At 38.5% G+C, this 22,439-nt stretch overlaps 1 protein-coding gene across 1 annotated transcript in view; it reads right to left on the minus strand.

Moving 5' to 3' along the window:
- Positions 1-22,439, minus strand: part of LOC104998606 (chromosome unknown open reading frame, human C3orf70) — a 129,208-nt gene extending 106,769 nt beyond the window's left edge. Inside the window, exon 1 of the mRNA XM_010853864.1 lies at positions 22,050-22,439. Within this exon, the coding sequence (XP_010852166.1) occupies positions 22,050-22,245 (196 nt within the window). The 5' untranslated portion in view covers positions 22,246-22,439. The remainder of the gene's footprint in view (positions 1-22,049) is intronic.

Here is a 22,439-nt window from a genome sequence, read left to right on the forward strand (position 1 = left end):
GAAAAACAACTCCTTACCTAGAAGGGAAAAATAATTCAAACAACACTGGATTTATCATCAGAAGCCATTTATCATTTATCATCAGAAGGAAGCAGAACGACTTTTTTTCAAGTGCTAAAAGAAAAGAACATCAATCAAGAATTCAGTTCAGTCCCTCAGTTAAGAATTATATACCCAGTAAACACATCCTTCGGGAATAAAGGAAAAATCAAGACATTCTGAAATGAAGGAAAGCTAAAAGAATTGTCACCAGCAGACCTGCTGTGAAAGAATGGCTAAAGTGAAAGTTTAGTCACGCAGTTGTGTCCGACTCTTTGTGACTTCATGGACTGTATGTAGCCTACCAGGCTCCTCTGTCCATGGGATTTCCCAGGCAAGAGTACTGGAGTGGGTTGCCATTTCCTTCTTTCTAAACAAAAAGGCAACAATAAAAGAAGGAACTTCTGAAAATCAGAGAAAACACAATAAAAAAAAAAGTAGATAAATATATTTCTTTTGCTCCTGAGTTTTCTCAGTTATATTTGACAGTTAAAACAGAAATTATAATCCTGTCTGATATGGTTCTAAACATGTGGAAGAAATACTTAAGATGGTTATACTATAAATGGGTAGAGGAGGAGGGATACAAAGGGAAGTAAGATTTCTATTTTTATTTATTTTTATTTATAGGGGCTCCAAAATCACTGCAGATGGTGACTGCAGCCATGAAATTAAAGGATGCTTGCTCCTTGGAAGAAATGTTATGACCAACCTAGACAGCATATTAGAAATCAGAGACATTACTTTGCAACAAAAGTCTGTCTAGTCAAAGCTATGGTTTTTCCAATAGTCATGTATGGATGTGAGAGTTGGACTACAAAAAAAGCTGAGCACCGAAGAATTGATGCTTTTGAACTGTGGTGTTGGAGAAGACTCTTGAGAGCCCCTTGGACTGCAAGGAGATCAAACCACTCAATCCTAAAGGAAATCAGTCCTGAATATTCACTGGAAGGACTGATGCTGAAGCTGAAGCTCCAATACTCTGGCCACCTGATATAAAAAACTGACTCACTGGTAAAGACCCTGATGCTGGGAAGGACTAAAGGCAGGAGAAGAGGATGACAGAGGATGAGATGGTTGGATAGCATCTCCGACACAATCAACATGAGTTTGAGTAAACTCCGGGAGTTGGTGATGAACAGGTAGGCCTGGCGTGCCGCAGTCCATGGGGTTGCAAACAGTCAGACACGACTGAGCGACTGAACTGAACTGAAGGTTTCTATACTTCACTCAAAATGGTCAAAGGATACTAACAGATCATGATAAGCTGTCTATGTATACCTAAAAATTAAACATAGAGAATACTAAAAAATATTACAGATATAATGGAAGTCTACAAAATGCCCAAATAACTCACAGGAAGATAGAGAAAAGAAAGAGCAGAAACAAACAAAAAGAAACAAAGAAAAAAGACAGAAAACAAAAAAATAATGCCAAACTTAATCCCTAATTTATCAATAATTACATTAAATATAAACGGTCTAATTAAAGACAAAGTGGCTTTAAAAAACAACTTATGCTGTGTAAAAGAAATTCACTTCAGTACTTCCCTGGCAGTCCAGTGGTTAAGAACTCACCTGCCAAAGCAGGCAACATGGGTTGGATGCATGCTCCAGAAAGATTCCACATGCTGTGAGGCAAATAAGCCCACACATAACAACTACAGAGTCCATACTCTAGAGTCCTCAAGTCACAGCTACTGAGCCCGCATGCTGCAACTACTGAATCTTGCCCTAGAGTCTGTGCTCTGCAGACTCTAGAAAACCTAACACAATGAAAAGATCATGCACCACAAACAGAGAGTAGCCCCTGCATACCACAACTAGAGAAAAGCCCACGGTCAGCGATGTCTATGTCTGCTGCTGCTGCTGCTAAGTCGCTTCAGTCGCGTCCGACTGTGCGACCCCATAGACGGCAGCCCACCAGGCTCCTCTGTCCCTGGGATTCTCCAGGCAAGAACACTGGAGTGGGTTGCCATTTCCTTGTCCAATGCATGAAAGTGAAAAGTGAAAGTGAAGTCGCTCAGTCGTGTCTGACTCTTCGTGACCCCCTGGACTGCAGCCTACCAGGCTCCTCCGTCCATGGGATTTTCAAGGCAAGAGTACTGGAGTGGGTTGCCATTGCCTTCTCCATCATTACTCCCAGACATAACCAATTAGATCATATCTTCTTATTTTTAATAAGCAGTCAGCACTTCTCAAATAATGCAGAACATTGATTTCCAGGTATTTATCTCTGTATGATATTTATCCAAATAGATTTACATTGGAATTGAACACTTTAGAAATGTATTAATAGCAAAAATATATTAAACACTCATAATTGGACCACATATGGCTTTCCTTGTCTTCTATATAGATATACTTACTCATTCATTAATTCACTTATAGTAATACCATCCAGACCTATGAATATTAATAGCCTGAGAACAAAATCCTGAGCATTAACTTCTGTTGTACAGGCATTAACTAGGTCTCTGACCTCAGAGTTACAGGGTTTAACCAAATCATTTATTCACACACACCTCAGATATACATTGGTTCAAACTTTGCACCTTTCCATTCATGTGTACCTTTGTTTACTGATCCCCTAATTAAGTCACTAATAATAATAAAGTCAATGTGTAAAATTCAAAAACCCTAAAAACAATATCCTAGAATATTACTAAGGTCTATCTATAGGTTTATTTTTCATAAAACTAAGATGCTAAGTCTTTTTTGCAGATCACAACATTATACACAAAGATTATCAGCTTACTTGCTTCATGTCAATCCCATATTTATACTTTTCTACTATGCCTGTCCTTCCTTCACTTAATTTTTCCATGTTTTAAAGATGGTACATATGGTAGCCAGCCTCCAAAATGGCACCCAAGGATTCCTGGTTCCTAGTACTTGTAGCCTTGCAGTCTCCTCCCATATTAAATCACGCCTGGCCTCTGTACCCAATAAAATACTTGACAGGCTGACAGTGTATGACCTCTGAATCTTAATTATACGTACATTGAGCTTTCTGCCTCCCTTTCTCTTGTATTGATTGCTCTTGGGGAACTCAGCTGTCATGCTGTAAGGACACTCACAGCATGACAGTAGGGACTCACAGTCCTGAGGAGAGGTCCATGTATAAAGAAACCGTGGTCTCCCTGCCAACGACCAGCACGCTTTCTAGCCTTCTGAGGGACTCATGGAGGCAGATCCTCTAGCCCAAGCGTTCACATATCTGCAATCCTACCTGACATCTTGACTGCAACCTCACAAAAGACCCTAAACCAAAACTGCCCACTAATCCTCTCTAGATTCCTGCCCCATAGAAAATGCAATGCATAACAAATATTAACTGTTGTTTTCAGTTGCTCAGTTGTAGGGTAATTTGTTACACAATAAAAAAACTGATACAATACAATGATCAACCACCAAGTGTCATATCTCACAATGAGGACATTGATACTGAAGACCTAGTGCAGCCAAAGATAAGTTAACTAAAATTTAAAAAATAAAGAACCTCACTTCACATTTAACAATATAGGCAGACTAGAAATAAAAGGAAGGAAAAGATATGTCAAGAAAATATTAATCAAAGGAAAGCAGGTATGCCTCTATAAATATCACATAAAGTAATCTTTGAAGCAAAGAAAGTTACCAGAGATACAGAGATAGTAGATGGTGATAAAAGGGTCATCTAATAAGACAGAGCCATTCTAAATGTGTGTGCACCAAACAATAGAGCTGCAAATGTATATGAAGCAAAAACTGAAAGGAGTAAAAGACAAATCCATAACTGAGTATATAAGACATCAACAATCCTTTTCAACAAATGACAGAAAATATTAGAAAACAAACAAGGACGTACTAAACAACACAAGCAACCAGTAGAATCTAACAGACATTTATAGAACACTTCACCTAACAGAATACCCATACTTTTTAAGTGTCAATGATACTTGGACCAGTTGTTTACTTGCTAAGCAGTGTCCAACTCTTTGCGACCCATGAACTGCAGCAAGCCAGGCTTCCCTGTCCTTCACTATGTCCTAGAGTTTGCTCAAACTCAAGTCCACTGATTCAGTGATGCCATCCAACCATCTCATCCTCTGGGGCCTTCTTTTCCTCCTGTCCTCAATTTTTCCCAGCATCAGGGTCTTTTCCAATGAGTCGGCTCTTCGCATCAGGTGGCCAGAGTATTTGCGCTTCAGCTTCAGCATCAGTCCTTCCAGCAAATATTCAGGGTTGATTTCCTTTAGGATTGACTGGTTTGCTCTCCTTGCTGCCCAAGGGACTCTCAAGAGTCTCCTACAGCACGGTTCAAAGGCATCAATTCTTTGACATTCAGCCTTCTTTATGGTCCAATTCTCCCATCTGTACATGACTACTGGAAAAACCACAGCTTTGACTATAAGGACCTTTTTCGGCAAAGTGATGTCTCTGCTTTTTAACATGCTATCTAGGTGTGTCATAGCTTTTCTTCCTAGAAGCAAGCATTTTTTAATTTCATGGCTGCAGTCAGCATCTGCAGTGATTCTGGAGCCCAAAAAAAATAGTCTGTCACTGTTTCCATTTTATCCCCATCTATTTGCCATGAAGTGATGGGACTGGATGTCATGATGTTAATTTTCTTAATGTTGAATTTTAAGCCAGCTTTTCACTCTCTTCTTTCACCTTCATCAAGAGGCTCTTAAATTCCTCTTTACTTTTCGCCATTAGAGTGGTGTCATCTGCATATCTGAGGTTATTGATATTTCTCCCAGTTTTAAGTTTAAAAGAATTAAAATCACACAAAATGTGCTCTGTGATTAAAATGAAAAACCAAGTAACAAAATTATATCAAGAAAATCTCCAAACACTTGGAAACTAAACATACTTCTAAATAATCCATGAATCAGAAAGATATATCAAAAGAAATCAAAACATGAGCCTAATGAAAGCTAAAATAAAACATATCAAAACTGTGGGGTACACCTAAAGCAATGGTGAGATGGATTTTTATAACAATAACTGCATACATTAGAAAAGAAGAAAAGCCTCAAATCAGTCATCTAAGTTCCCATATTTAAGATTCTTAAAAAGTGGGCAGCACAAAATAAACTCAAAGCAAGCAGAACAGAAGGAAGGACATAATAAAGATGAGAGAAGAAATCAGTGACAATGAACTCAGAAAAATAATAGAGAAAATAAATGAAACAAAGAGCTATTTCTGCAAACAGGTCAATAAAATTAACACACAGACAAATTTGACATCTTAGAATGAAATGGATCAATTCCTCAAAAATTACAAACTTCCACAACTCATCCATTGGCAATTATTTGAATATTGTTTAATAAGGAAACTAAATTATTAATTTAGTTTTTTAGGCTTTTTATTGAAGTACAGTTGATTTATAATGTTGTGTTAGTTCCTGGTTACAGCAAAGAGATCCATATATATATGTATATAAATAATATTTTTCAGATTCTTTTAAATTATAATTTATTACAAGATACTGAATATAATTTCCTGTGCTATACAGTATTGAAATAGTAATTTTAAAAGTTTCCAGACCCAGATGACTTCATTAGAGAATTCCACCAAATGTTTAAGAAAAATGAGCATCAATTCTAAACAAGTTCTTTCAGAAAATAGGCTAGGAATAAAAAATTCCCAATTCATTGTATAAAACTAGTATTACTATTGCCCTGATATCAAAACCACACAAAGACAGTCTAAAAAAGAAAACTACAGACTAACACTCCTCATAAATATAGACATAAAGATCCTTCACAAATTATCAACAAACAGAATTCAGCAATATATCAAAAGAATTACACACCATAAGCAAGTGATGCTTATTCCAGGGGTGCAAAGCTGACATATCTAACAAAATTTGATACTTATTCATAATAACAACTTTGATAAAACAGGAATAGAAAAGGATTTCCTCAATAAAAAGACACCACAAAAAATCTAACACTAACATTGTACTTAAAGATGAAAAATCTAATGCTTCCCTCCTAAGGAGAAAAGAACAAGGCACAGATATCTGTTCTTATTCAACATAGTTCCAGAAGTTCTAGCCAGTGCAACAAAGCAGAAAAGGGGGAAAGGGAAAAGCCATATGAATTGGAGGCAAAAAACATAAATAAAACTGTCGCCACCTGCATATGAAATAACTGTCTAAATAGAAAATCCCCCCCCCCCAATTTATTTTTTTAACTCTTGGAACTAATAAGTGAGTTCAACTAGGCCACAGAATGCAAAATAAACTGAATGAAAAATGAAAATCACTTACATTCCTATATCCTAGCAATAAACATATACAAGCAATAAAATTTGGCAATAAACACCAAGATTTAAAACTCAATACATTTGTAATTTTTAAAATTGTAAATGTGAGTGAGTGAAAGTCATCAGTTGTGTCCAACTCTTTGCAACCCCATGGACTGTAGCCTGCCAGGCTCCTCTGCCAGGCAAGAATACTGGAGAGGTTAGCCATCTCTTCTCCAGGAGATCTTCCCAATCCAGGGATCGAACCCAGGTCTCTCACACTGCAGGCAGATTGTAAATACTTATGTATGATTCAAACAAAATATATACAGGACTTATATGCTAAAACTTATACAATGTTGATGAAATAAATCAAAGATTTAAATAAATGGAGGGACATACCATGTTCACGGAACGAAGAGTCAACATAAGGAAGATTTTTAACTCTCCCAAAGCTGACTTCGGAGAAGGCAGTGGCAACCCACTCCAGTGTTCTTGCCTGGAGAATCCCAGGGATGGGGGAGCCTGGTGGGCTGCCGTCTACGGGGTCGCACAGAGTCGGACACAACTGAAGCTACTTAGCAGCAGCAACAGTAGCAGCAAAGGTGACTTACAGGTTTATCACAATTCTTATCAAAATCCTAGCAAGAGTTATGTATTGGGTGGCCAAAAAGTTCATTCAGTTTTTCTTTTTTTTTGTAACACTGTATGGAAAAACCCGAACCAACGTCTTAGCCAACCCAACAGATACAGAAAATGTTATTCTACAATTCATATGGAAAGGTAAAGGAACTAGAATAGCTAAAACAATTCTGAAAAAAACAAAAAGCAAAGTAGGAAGACCCAGACTACCAGGTTTAAAGATACGTTCTGTCGCTATAGTGTCAACACTGTGTGGTGTCAGCAGAGGAACAGACACAGAGATCAGTGGAGCAGAGCAGAGAAACAGACTATACAACATGCTTTTTGACAAAGGTACAAAAAGCAGTTCAATAGAGGAAAGGCTGCCTTTTCAACAAGTACTGCTGCAGCAATGTGGACATCCATAGGCAAACAAAAACAAAAAGAATCCACAAAACCTTGATCTAAAATGGACACCTTATACAAAAACTCAAAATGGATCACAGACTTAAATGTAAAACTAAAACCTGTAACAGCTTTAGGAAAAAATCTTTAGGATCTCAGGTTAAGCAGAGAGTTCTAAAAAGCACCAAAAGCATCATCTATAAAAGGAAATTTCATAAACCTGACTTCATCAAAATTCTTAAATTTTGATCCACAAAGGACTCTGTAAGAGGATGAAAAGACAAGCTACAGAACTATGAGAAAATGTGAACTACTGCTCTGACAAAAGACCAGTGCACAGAATATATTAAGAACTCTCAAAACTCAACAGCCAAAAAAAAAAAAAAAAAAACCAATTAAAGAAGAAAAGAAGTCTCTTCAGCAAATAGTATTGGAACAACTGGATATAAACATGCAAAAGCAAAAAAATCTAGATGTAGACTTTTTACTCTTCACATACATTAACCCCAAATGAATCACAGGCCTAAATGTAAAATACAGAACTATAAACTCCTAAAAGATAACAAAGGAAAAAACCTAGGTGACCTTGGGTATGGTAATGCCTTTTTAAATATAACACCAAAGACACGATCCATGAAAGAAATAACTAATAACCTTGATTTATTTAAAATTAAAAACTTCTGCTCTGTGAAAGAACATATAAAGAGAATTAGAAAACAAGTCACAGACTGGAAGAAAACATTTGAAAAACACACACATGGAACGGCCCAAATCTGGAACACTGACACCAGCAAAGCTGGACAGGGTGTGGAGCAACAGCAACGCTCAAACATTTCCAGTGGAAATGAAAATAATACAGTCCCTCTGGAAGACAGACTCTTACCATACAATCCAGCAATCACATTTCTTGGTATTTATTTACACAAAGGAGTTGAAAACTTCCATTCACACGAAAACCTGCACACAGATGTTTATGGCAGCTTTCTTCGTAACTGCCAAAAATTAGAAGCAGCCGAGATGTCCTTTAGTAGATGAATGAAGAAACCATAGTGTACAAGACCCCAGACAGCAAAAACAATCTTGAGAAAGAAGAACAAAGCTGGCGGTACCATGCTTCTCGGCTTCAAACTAGACTTCATTCTTGGTGGTGATGATTTGAAATTTGATGTCAAAAGCAAAAATAAGAAGGTGGGAACACATCAAACTAAAAAGCTTATGCAGAAGAAAAGGAACCATTAACAAAATGAAAAAGTAACCTCCCCAATGGGAGAAAATACCTACAAATCATATAACTCATTATGGGTTAATATCCAAAATATATAATGAACTCACTAAATTCAATACCCAAAATAATCTGGTTTAAAAATGGGCAAACAATCTGAATAGACCTTTTTCCAAAGAAGACATACAGATGGTCAACACATGAAAAGGAGCTCAACATCACTAATCATCAGGGAAATGCAAATCAGAACAAAAATGAGGTATCACCTCACACCTGCTAGAACAGCTGTTACTAAAAAACACCCAAGAAATAACCAGAAATAAGCGTTGGTGAGGCTGTGGAGAAAAGGGAACCACTGGTGCTGTTGGTGGGGATGCAAACTGGTGCAGCTACTATGGAAGACAGTATGAAGGTCTCTCAAAAAATTAAACACAGAACTACATATGATCCAGCAATTCCACCTCTGGGTGTGCATTTGAAGAAAATGAAAGTGTTGATTTGGAAAGATATACACACCCACCTGTTCACAGCAGCATTATTTACAACTGCCAAGACACTGAAATAATCTAAGTATCCACCACCACGTGAATTGATAAAGAAAATGTGCTATATGTGCAGAATATTATTCAGTCATATAAAAGAATGAAAGCTTACCATTTGTGACAACATGGATGGACCTTGAGGGCATTACGGTAAGTGATATAAGTCAAACAGAAGAAGACAAATACCATATATTCTCACTTACACATGGATTAAAAAAAAAAAAAAAATCTGAAAACTCACAGGTAGAGGAAACAGACTGGTGGTTGCCAAAAGCATGGCGGTGAGAGAATGGGGCAAAATGAGTGAAGATGGTCAAAATGGCCAAATTTCAGTTATAAAATAAACTATCATTAGGGATGCATGGGAGAAGGCAGTGGCACCCCACTCCAGTACTCTTGCTTGGAAAACCCCATGGATGGAGAAGCCTGGTGGGCTGCAGTCTATGGGGTCGCTAAGAGTCGGACACGACTGAGCAACTTCACTTTCACTTTTCACTTTCATGCATTGGAGAAGGAAATGGCAACCCATGGGAGAAGACAGTGGCACCCCACTCCAGTGTTCTTGACTGGAGAATCCCAGGGATGGGGGAGCCTGGTGGGCTGCCGTCTCTGGGGTCGCACAGTCGGACACGACTGAAGCAACTTAGCAGCAGCAGGGATGCATGAGTGCTAAGTTGTTTCAGTCATATCCAACTCTGCAACCCTACAGGCTGCAACCATAGCCCGCCAGGCTCCTGTGTCCACAGAATTCTCCAGGCAAGAATACTGGCGTGGGTTGCCATGCCCTCCTCCAGGGGATCTTCCCAACCCAGAGATCAAACCCATGTCTTCTATGTCTCCTGAACTGGCAGGTGGGTTCTTTACCATTAGCACCACCTGAAATTGAAATAGTTGTTTCAGTTATTGTAACTATAATAATAGTTAATAATACTCTACTGTATATTTTCAAGTTGCTACCAGAGTACATCTTAAATTAAAAGTTCTCAGCATAGGAAAAAAATCTGTAACTATGTATGGTGATGCATGTTAACTAGACTTACTGCAATGATCACTTCACTGTATACACAAATACTGAATCACTATGCTGTACCCCTGAAACAAATGTCAGTTATACCTCAATTTACTTTTGTAAAAAAATAATTAAAGAAAAACAAAACTGTGGTACATCCAGGTGATGGAATATTATTCAGCACTAAAAAGAAATGAGCTACCAAGCCATGAAAAGACATGGAGAAATGCACATTAATAAGTGGAAGAAGCCAGTCTGAAAAGACTATATACTGTATGATTCCAACTATATGACATTCTGGAGAAAATAAAACAATGGAGACAATGAGAAAAATCAGTGGTTTCCAAGGGGAGGCTATTTTTAGAGCAGTGAAAACACTCTGGATGGTATTATAAATGATGCATGCATGTCATTATTGTCCATATTCATAGAATGTGCAACACCTGGAGTGAAGCCGAAGGTAAACTGTGCACCTTAGATAACTATGATGTGTCAGTATAGGTTCATCCTGGGTTAAAAAAAATGTACAATTCTGATAAATAATAATAGACAAGGCTATGCACATGTGGGGGCAAAATACACAGGAAAGCTCCATACCTGCCTCTTGATTTTGCTGTAAACCTAAAACTGCTCTTAAAAAAGTCTTAAAAATTAAAGACACTTCACCAAAGAGGATATACAAATGGTGAATAAGCACATCAATGTTAACCATCAGGTAAATGCACATTAAAATCAAAATGAGTGATCAGTACACATCTATCAGATCACTAAAACAAAAATAGCAGCACCACCAAACACTGACAGGAAATGTGGTGAAGAAACTGGATCACTCATACATTGCTGGCAGGAATGTAAAATGGTACGGTAACCATGGAAAACAGTTTAGCAGTTACTTAAAAAACTAAATGTGCAACCTCCACATAACCAAGCATTTGTGCTTCTGGGCATTTATTCCCAAAAAATGAAGGCTTTTGTTCACACAGTAAACCACACACAAAGGTTTACAGCAGGCTTATTTATAATAACTAAAAACCAGAAACAACCCAGGTGTCCTTCAGTGGGTGAACAGGTAAACAAACTGCGGTACACGTACAGCATGGAACACTACTTAGCCACAAAAAGGAACGAGCTATCGATACACCCAACAAACAGAACGAATCGCCAGAGTTATTACGCTGAGTGGAAAAAGCCAATCCCCAAAGGTTACATAACGTATGATCTATTTATATAACATCCTGGAAGTGACAAAATTAAAGAAATAGAGAACAGATTAGTAATTGGCAGGGATTAATTAGGGCTGGTGCAGAAGTGAAAGTGAGTATGGCTATAAAGAGGCAACATGAGGTATCCTTGCAATGCTGAAACTGTTCCTGAACCTGTATGTATCAATGACAATTTCCTGGTTGTGATATCACACTACAGTTCTGTGAAATACTATCACTGGGAAACTGGATACAGAATATGTGGGATCTCTGTATTATTTCTCACAAATGTATGTGAACCTACAAATTATCTCAAAATTAAAAATTCAATGTAAAAAAGATGAAAAAAGTATACCTGAAATTGATTCAAATCAGAAATAAATGAACCCAACTGATCACATGACCACACAGAAAAAAATTAACTCAAGAAACTTTTGAACAGAGTGTTCTGACTACATACATCCTTCCCAGGATATATTCTATCTTGAACTTTAAGTCATCAATTTGTCATTGGTAGTGAAACCAATATAATAATTCCTAAACTATCTTATGGGTAGCTGAAAATAGAAGAAATGGGTAAATATTGTGATATACTGGAAACCAGGGTTTTTACCCACAGAGAAGGCAGGCACAACTACGGAATGGGGAAGGATGAACGAGACACACACTTTCTAAGTCTGTCCACTGAAAGTTAACGTGCAGTAGCATCCCGGCAGAAACAGGTACATTAAAAACCCAGATAATGGTTTCCATACCATTCTTCACTGAAAGGAACATGGGTTTCTTGGAAAAATGACTCATTTCTGGCCTGGAGTGAGGAAATCACTAGGTAAGTCTGGAATATCTTTACTGCTTCAGAAAGCAGTAAAGTAAAATGACAGGGACATGTCAAAAGGTCACAAAGCCATCTTGAAGACGCTCTCATTGCCCAAATGTAGGACAATTTGAGCATCAAAAAAAAATATGATGCTTGATTATAGCACATTAAAAAGAATCAAGTTGCCTATCATATTACCTAAAAGAGAAGAGATACAAAGAAAAGAAACCTCTTCAAACGCCATCAAATGTTAGGAAGGACAGAATTAGAATATCACTATCAACACGATGTAATAAGTGATTGACACAGACTCTCTAGTCAATACTAAAATCAATGGGTTAAAGTTTATTGGGGAACAGGATATTCACTCAGTGTCCAAGTATCACTCCACAGTTACTTATTCTTACTAAGTGATTAAAATGACTATACAAAAAAGTAACAAAGGAGAAACAATATGTCTATACTGACAGATTTGGCAGTCATCACCCTACACAAGTAGAACACAGGGACCTATGTCTCCTCCTATAGTGCTATACAAGGGATACAACAGCACAAATTTAATATCTAGGCAAAAATGTTTAACCTAAATCTAATAAGGCAAATTTAAAACATGGGATATACTACAGACAGTTAATCTGGACTCTTCAAAAACTTCAATACCACCCAAAAAAGTATGATTATTCTAGAATGTTTAAAGGGGAGACTGAAGTGATACAATAATGAAATGTGATGCATGAATGTTTTTATTCCACTGATTTATTTCACTTGTTAAATCATTTTACTAAGGTATGACTGACACAGAAAAAGCTGTACAGATTTAATACATAAAATGTGATGAGTGCAGAGGTAAGTATACACCTGTGAAACCATCGCCACAGTCTATGCCATTAAAATATCCGTGTGATATATGAATCTTGATTGGCTCTCGAGTTGAAAAGTCAGCTATAAAATTAATTTTTTGACAATTAAGGAAACTGTGTATTAGATGGTCTTGCTGAATTCATGTTACTATCTTAGGTGTGATTAGTATTGTGGTTTCATAGCAAAATGAGAGGTATGCTGAAATATTTAGGTGAAATGCCACGTCAGCAACTTACTTTTAAATGAAAAAAAGCACATGTATGTGCATGTGTGTGTGTGTGCAGACAGAAAGAAAAAACAAATGAGTCTAACAGACACAAAACACAATTATTACACAAAATACCAAATCACTACAAAACTCTTTTAGTGTTTTCATCTCACTAAAGGTCTGTTTAAATGAGATACAGAGGAAGAAATAACATTCTATATCACACCAAGAATCTAGTTTTAAATGGGCAAATAAGCACTAAGGAGGTTAAAAAATTTGTCCTGAATGGACTTTTTCAGGGCATTGTGCAGATACAGATATTGTAGCTGCTGACCACTTCAGACATTGCATGTTTTTGGTAGTGTGCTTACAGAATACTGTTAAATATCAGAATATTGAAGAACAAACCAACAATAAGAAGAAAAGAAACACAAAACAAAAATTCTGTGAATTTTAGTAAAGTAACTTGCAAAAACAGTTAATTCTACTTTGTCCATCATTCTAGCAGCCAGGACTCCTCCTAAAAAGCATAGTTTTATACACTTTGCAACCAGTCCAAAAACCTTCATGTTGCATATAATTAGCACTTTGCCATTTTTCTACACAAAATCAATATTCCAAATGATACCCAAGTATTGTTACAGGATAGCAATCATTAAAGTTAGTATGTGCAGCTTCACTTCAACAGCTTTATAATATTCTGATCCTTTGAAACATATTAACCCATGTTTGATACAATACTTCTATATCATGTTTGATACAATGTTTGCTATAATATAATAATAATACTTATTAATTGTTGTATCTAATTAATCAGAACTATCCATTGCTTAACAATGGTGGAAAATAGGATACAGCAGGGGAGTGGAAGAGCACAAAATAAAATTCCAAGGTAAAAAGTAGATAATTATCACAAAGTAGCTATTATGAAATAGATCTTCCCACAATGAGGACAACTGAAAAACTTGATTTCTAAAGGTCATACTATTCAAAATGTATGTTTTTACCATCTGTGTTGAAGTGTGTAACTGAACAAATGAGTGTGGTTACAAAGTGAATCCCAGATTAACCAGGACATTTGTTCAAGGAGAAGCAGTTGGAGTTTGGGTTTTTGACATATCACCACTATGATAATGTAACTATGTTATTATCCCCGTATTAAAAATGATGAAACTGAAAGAAGGAAGTTAAGTAACTTCCCCCAAACCATGTAACTAGCCAGTGGGCAGAGCCAGGATTCAGACACAAAGCCCAACTGCAGAGCCTGTCCCTGGGATGACTATACTAATATTTCCATCGCTTGTTTTGAGGAGAGGCTGATGCTGAACACCTGCACTAAGTACTCTGCTTATGTCATTTAATCTTCACAACAACCCTGTGAAGTAGGATTTTTATTCCTATTTTTCAGAAGAGAACACTGAAGCTGAGAAAGGTTGAGTAACCTATCCGAAGCTATCCTGCCAATGAATGGAAGAACCAGGACTGAATTCAAGTGTGTCTGACTCCAAAGCCCTCACTCTTTCTACGACCACACTCTGTCCTCACATTTTATATATAAAGCACTTTATTTTTCAAGAAAGCATATCTTCTTCTAGATAACTGTTAGTTTAAGTTAAATATATGTCCCTGTGTTTATTTGGAATTAATAACACTTAACTTCTCTGAAGATATTCTTTCTTGTGAATTAATGAGGTTCCACAACATGAGAGGATAAACTTAAACTGAGGGTGTTAAAATGCAGGGAATAGTCATAAAAAGGTCCTCAAAAGCTGTTTGGTTCAAACCTTTTAAAGTTCATCAGTCTTGGAAACGAGTAATAATTAACGGTACACATGCAAAGCTCACCAAAAGAGGCTTGCACTAGTCAGGGATCATCTGAAGATACGACATGACTGAAACTTCATATTATACAAATACATCATTAAATATCTTTTATTTAACTTTTCATTTTGTATTGAAGTATAGCCAATTAACAATGTTGTGATGGTTTCAGGTGAACAGCAAAGGACTCAGCCATATGTATATACATGTATCCATTCTCCCCCAAACCCCCTTCCCATTCAGGCTGCCACATAACATTCAGCAGAGTTCCCTGTGCTATACAGTAGGTCCCTGTTGGTTATCCATTTAAAATATAGCAGCGTGCACATGTAGATCCCAAACTCCATTAAATGCTTTTTAAAAGCCTAGTTGTACAGTTTGCAACCACTCCAAAAAGTTCATATTGCATATAGTTGCCCTTCTCTTAAAATAAGAAACCATTCTTATTTTTCCTTATTTATTTAAATCCTCCTTGTTCCAAAGAGAATCTGAAATAGCTGAAATCCTCCTTATTGTACCTTGAGCAGAACCAAGAAACCCAGAGCCTGGGTACCAGCTGGTCTGTGAGATTCTAATACACTGACCACATGTGGCCAGGGCTACTTCGTGGGACCTCCAGCAAGTGCCCACCTAAAAAATGAGGATAATAACAATAGCTACTTCCCAAGGCCGTCGTGAAGTGCAAATGAGCTAACACACGCATAAAGTTACAATTGTGCCTGCATATAAACAACAAGTGTGCTGTCATCTATTATCGAAACACCACTTAGATGGAAAAACACCTATGAGCTTTCTCTATCTCTGGATAAAAGAGAAAACTCAGAAACTGACTTCACCTCTGCACTGGCTAACACCTGAATCCTCTTCCTTTAATTACCAGACATAGAAAGAGGCCTCATTAGAAGAAAAAACCTTCAGCTGACTCCTCCATCTAATCAAACTACCACTCCCTTTTTTGCCAGTTTTCACTGTCAGACATCTCAAATATATTTTCTGTAGCTTCTGTTACTGATATGCCTGAGCTGCCCTTTGGGAAAACCAGCTGGCATTACCCCAGGGAAGTCAGAACTTGATTTGGGAGGTTGAGTAGAAGCAGGAAAATAGAACAAACAGAGTAATGCAAAAACCATAATGCTAATACACTAGCTAGTGGACAGACCTATACTTGCCCCAAGGTCCTGACAGTTAAATCCTCTAATCAGCTTTCTTTCCCTATAGGACATATAAAAATAGGAGGCCAGATTATAACCAAACACTTGCTGAGATAGTCCAGTCACAAGACCAGACATTTAAGCCTCTAGGCTGTGCCACCTTCTCTGAAGAGTCCTGGGAAAAAACATTTCCAAATTCTGCCTTTCCTACTCCCATTTTTCTGTAATTCGATGCTGCCTATCCACCTTCTGCTTTAACAGTTTTTCTTTAGATATGTTAATATCATCTATTTGACTACATCAAGTCCCACTCTTCCTGCTTTCAACCTGAAAGAGACATCTTTTAAGATGTCTTCTGCAGAAAACTGAGCTCACCTATTGTGTGATTTTATTAAGCCAATAAAAGCTGAGTTCTGCTGGTGGTACAGACATCACATCACACACATGACCCCACCTCTACCTATCCATCCCCGCCTCACCCCCAACACCCTCTCATCACTTTCTCTTTGATAGTTCTTAACTTGGATTTCACGCCTCACCATATTCAGGGATCTCTTTACACTTCCCATTCTTCTGTACTTCACTATGGCAATTGATACAATTTGCCACCTATTTCTTAAAAACTTTCCCCATCACTGGTTTTAACAAAGCCAAAAAACTGTTGATTTTGCTCATTAACTTTAAATTGCTCTAGAATGCCTGTAGTGGTTAAGACTCCAGGCCCAAGAATCAGACAGACAAGGCTTCAAATCCAGGTTCTACTCCTTACTAGCTACATGCCCACGGGAAAGTCACTTGACTTCTTTAAGCATTTCTCCTCCACTATAGAATGGACATAATAACATCATTGGTTATTGAATGCTTAGCATAATCAGCTTACTCTGGCACAAAGTAATCACTCAATAAATATTAACTACTATCTTTGTGTCCTAATTCTCTTATCCTGGTATTTTATTCCTTTTCTACCTTGAAGAATTCATGATCGCAAATAGCTATGCTATAATTAAGTATACTCCTTAAGTTATTCTTGCAAAACTAAACCTTTCAGCCTCTTCTTCAGTAATTAAAAAAAAAAAAATCACTATTTCTAGTTTCACCAATATCTAAGAAATAACCTGCTGAAAACAAATTTCATCTTCATACGCTTTCTTAAAGCACTCCTTTCCCTTGGCCTCTGTAATACCATGCTTTCCAGATTTTTTCTTCTTTGGCCATCTCTTCCTAGATTCAATTGCCAGCTCATCCTCCTGTAACCAGCCTCTAAATGTTAAGTGTTCTAAAGGGAAAGCCTAAAGGGTTTCTTCATTTCTCACACTATAACTTCTCCGCTGGCAATCTCATGCTTCATCATGGCTACAACTGCAATCTATAAAGAAGTTATAGACTTCCATATTATCTCCAGTGCAGACTTCTCCAAGCTCTATATCCTCTATATCCAAATGCCTACTGACATCGCCATGCAATGACAAGGCAACATAAACTCAATAGATACAAAACTGGATTCATGGTCTTTGTGGATTCATGATTCCATGATCATCCAAACCTAGTTCTTCTCCAGTATGTGGTTGTTAGTGAATGAACAGCATCACCATCCATCCAAGCTGCATAAGGCAAAATTCTAGAATCCATCCTTTATAACTATCCTCTTCCTCCCCCTCTAAATCTAATCTGTTCTAATTTCCATTAAATAGACATTGTTGCATGAATTTCAACCTATTTTTTTACACTAATATGAAAATATTCTCCCATGCCGATTTCATCCCCCCACTACTCATTTCACCATTATAATGCCAAGGTCTCTAGCAACTGGAACTTCCCCACTGTCCAGTTCATCCCTCCCTAACACCTCAACAATCAAATTTCTTATTTCTTCTAACATTCTATCTACTCCAGTCACAAAAAAGCTACTTTACAATATCTACATATGATTTATGGTTTACCATCCCTCTTCCCTAGCCAAGCCACATCTTTTCCTCTCTCAAAACTCTTCTTGGAATCCTTCATTTGTTAAACCAACCCAATACCACTCCTTAAAAAAAAAATAAAGGTTCAGATTCATGGCCATAATTCAATCAGCCCAATAATCTATCTCTGACAGAGACATCAATAGAACATATCCAGTTTTCATCACAGACATAGTCCTCAAAATCGATTACCCAAATATACTATTTCCTTTACATCAAGCACTGCATCTGTCAACATACACACCGTTTGTGTCTTTCATGAACAGGTATGCACTTGCAGCCTTTTCTACTTCATAAGGTTATAAATTTCACAAATTTAACATCAACCATATAAAACTGAATTTCCTTTATTTGTTCTGAATTTCCTCTCTCAAGCATCTCAAGGTAGTCTTCCTGGTTTAATATTTACCAATTTGGTGAACAAGTTGATCATTTTTCATTCATATCATTTGTGCTTTTAAAGGAATGCAAAAATAAATATAGGATGAATCACACCCTTACACTCTGCTTATGGGACATGATCCAGCTATATTCGTATCTGTATTCCTAGTTTCCATAATAATGTCTCATAAAGAGAAGGTGCTCAACGTATGTTCACCAAAATTAAAAGAATTTTATTTAGGACTGATGTTGTGTTCATGCATTCCAAAGGAAGTAGAACTTCTCCAATATGTTAATTCTGCTTCTCTTAAAGAAAAATAATATTGAGGCTTAAAAAGGGTAGAAAGAATTGATGCCTCACACAGGTGAGGAGACTGAACAGGGCAGCTGGCTGCTCTAAATGAACTGAAGCTATTCTTGGATGTGATCACCAAACCACCAGCAGCAGAGGAAGCATGGAATCCCAGAAGGCTGCCAAAGACTGAAAAGAGCAAATAAATGCAGGCTTGATTTAAAAAAAAAAAAAGAACTGCGAATGGTCCAGTATACTCAATGCCAGTCCTTTCTAAATTCAGATTATTTAAAAAGTAGCTACTAATCACTTAAAAAAGAAAATGTTAAGCATCTGTGGAATCAACCTACATTATACTCAACTAATTTCCTTTATTTTTTTTTTACAGAAGTATGTTTACAGATAGACATCATGTATCAAAAAGACATAAAAGTAGTATGCTGGGAGAATTTCAACAAAGTATCTGATCAGTATCTCACTAAACCAATATAGATAAGATAAACAAAAGGTGGATAAAGGTATGATAAGGTGTGTGTGTGTGTGTGTGTGCTCAGTCGCTCAGCCATGTCCAACTCTTTGCAACCCCACAGGGACTGTAGCCCACCAGACTCCTCTGTCCATGGAATTTTCCAGGCAAGAATACTAGAGTGGGTTGCCATTTCCTACACCAAATGATCGGAGCCCCCAGGGATCGAACTCACATTTCTTGGTCTCCTGCACTGGCAGGCAGATTATATAGCTCAACTGCCTGGGAAGCCCAATTAGGTAGTGAGGTAACTGTTAAAATGATCATAACAACAGAGTGCTCATTAATGAATTGTTATGAACCTGAAAGACAGTTCAGGACTTTCATCTGTGGTCTTCTCCTGTTTAACAATTTTATCAATAAGGAAAGAGGAAAATATATGGAAGGGATCTATCTAAGTGATCTGTGAGTAGCCATATCCAAATATATAACTATGAGATAGGCAAGCGCTCTAACTTATGCCACAAATGTAAAACACACACACAAACAAAAAAGAGGCTTAATGGCTTAGTTCACAGCAAGCTTAGTTCAATCTGACAACGACAAGCTCAATATGATGTGGAGGAAAAGCTAATGTGATGCTAGCTGCAGTAGTAGTATATCAAACAGGCGATATCAGTCCTGCTTAATTTTGGACAGATCATACCACAGCTGGGATATGGTGTACCCTTCTAGGGGTCACTATCTTCATAGAATCATAACCATATCGGCATATGTTCAGAATAGAAAAACCAGGATGCTTAGGGGCCTGAACACCATTAAAGGAAAGGCAGAAAAGAATGGTGGTGGTTTAGTCACTCAGTCATGTCCGACTCTTGCTGCCCCATGGACTGCAACCCACCAAGCTCCTCTGTCCATGTGATTTCTCAGGCAAGAATATGGGAGTAGGCAGCCATTTCCTTCTCCAGGGGATTTTCCTGACCCAGGGATCAGACCCTGGGATCGAATCCGAGTCTCCTGCACTGTCAGGAGGATTCTTTACCACTGAGCCACCTGGGAAGCCCATAGAAAGGAATGGAGATTTATAAACAGGACAAGACGATGCTTGAGAGGAAAACAATGGCTACCTTCATTCAGTCATTCAACAAATGTGAATTACAAACCTATTTCAGGCCAGATGCTGTGACTAGAGATAGGGTAAAACAGTCTACATCATGTGTATATCTGAAGAGTTGAAACAGGATCTAAAAAAGGTTAAGATTGTTATATATGATTTCATAAGGTAGAAATAGGAGGTGTAGGAAGAAATTCCAATGTAACTGATTTTAGCTCCATATAAGGAAGAGCATTTTTAAGAGTCAAAGCTGTCTAATGAAGGAAGAGACTGCCTGAGAAGACTGCAAGGTTACCATCAGTAACAGTGTACTCAAAGGGGAGACTGCCGAAATAAGACAGGCACTGAACTGGACCATCTTTAATGTTCCTCACAATTCACACTATGACTCTTTCTATACTTCCACAGGAAATGGACTCACTGGAGTCACCCTACTTGTGTACTCTAGCATCACAGGTTTCCCACAGTTGTTACTTTCAACTCTTCACCCTGTTCCCCACTGAAGCAATGCCATACAATTAGGAATGGAGCTGAGAGCAACAGGAATAATGAGATATAGGACAAAACAGACCCAACAGTACACAGAATGCAAAAAACCAATACTGTTCAACGTGTCTTGCATTTGTAAAGGAAATGTAAGAATTCTCTATCCCTGAAGTCATAAATTTAACATATTTTATTATGTTCAATTAATAGAAACAAGTATTTGTTATGTACTGCATCTCTTGTTGGGAGCCATTTTTTCTAACCAACGAAGAAAAAATAATTTTAAGATCACTTTGAGAATCTGCATCCTAAATAAACACTCCAAACCCTCTATTATAAGGTTATGTGGAAACTAAGTTTAGAATACATTTCTAAAAAGAAATAATTCATCAGATATAGCAGGCCAAATACCATAAACTAATAAAATAGTGAAATTCTGATTAAATGGGCACTTAAATATTTTAAAAATCACAGGCAGGACAGACATAAGAGAAAAGGTCTAGACCATTTAGTTCTACAAATTACTTTAAGATCACAGAAGCTTACTTTCATTTTATTTTTGCAATTTTAAAACAGTCTCTATAATACACTGGCTTTATATGCTGGAACTGGGTATTCAAGGAGTTCACCCTTCCAAAGTCTTAATATTAACTTCTTGGAAGCAGTCCCTCACTCTTCGGCGCTTTCTCAATCTGGATACAAGAAATGGGCTACGATTCCAAATCCAAGGGTTCTCTTTCTTCTAAATAGCAGCCAGTTAAGACAAAAGTGAAAAAATTAAGAGGTACACATTTTAACCACCAGCCCTGAAAAAAGACTTCCCCTCCAGTTGTCGTCAACTCTGACGGCTCTCTACCCTTTCTCCACACGCGCCTGGTCTTTTCGGTTGAAAAAGAAAACAGGGGCGGGGCGGGGGGCGGGGAGGAATACACCCCAGTTTCCCTGGGACGGGGAGACCTCTTTTGTAGAAGTGGCTAAAAAGGTAGGTTCCCCACAGATTTCATCTCGTTGCCAAGGCAGCGCCGACCCGACTGGTCCGGCGCGAGGGCAGTTCCCGCCGCCCGGACCCCACGGTGGCCCCGGCCTGCGGCAGGGCAGCCCCGGCCCAGCCAGGCGCCCCCCAGGCCGCACAGTCCCTACTACGACCCCGGACGGCCCCGCGGGAGCCCTCGGGACCGCGGAGAAAGGCGAGGAGACGTGGCTCGACTTACAGTGACACCATCCGAGATGACAGCACCAGTGCAGCTTGAAGCACTTGCCGTGGCTGTGCGTGGCACAGATGGAGAGCCCGTCGCATGGCTGGAAGTCGGGTCTGCGGGCGGCGCAACTCCGCGCCAGGGCCTGAGCCTCGTCCACTTTCTCGCTCTTCCAACCGCGCTCGGGCGCCGGCGCCGCGGCCGCACTCATTTCCTCTCCCTCCGCGGAGCCGAGACCGGGAGCTCGGTAGGAGCGGCGTCTGGGCGGGCAGGAAGCCGAGGCGGGCGCGGCGCGGGCCGGGAGTCAAGTCAGCCCTTGGAGGTGGCGGTAGCAGAGCTGGCGGCGGCGGGAGCGCAGCGGTCCCTAGGCTCGCAGAGGAGCCGCCCCGGGCGCTGCGACCGGGG

This window comes from Bison bison, unplaced genomic scaffold (genome assembly GCF_000754665.1).
Source record: "Bison bison bison isolate TAMUID 2011002044 unplaced genomic scaffold, Bison_UMD1.0 scf7180017864333, whole genome shotgun sequence".
NCBI lineage: Eukaryota > Metazoa > Chordata > Mammalia > Artiodactyla > Bovidae > Bison > Bison bison.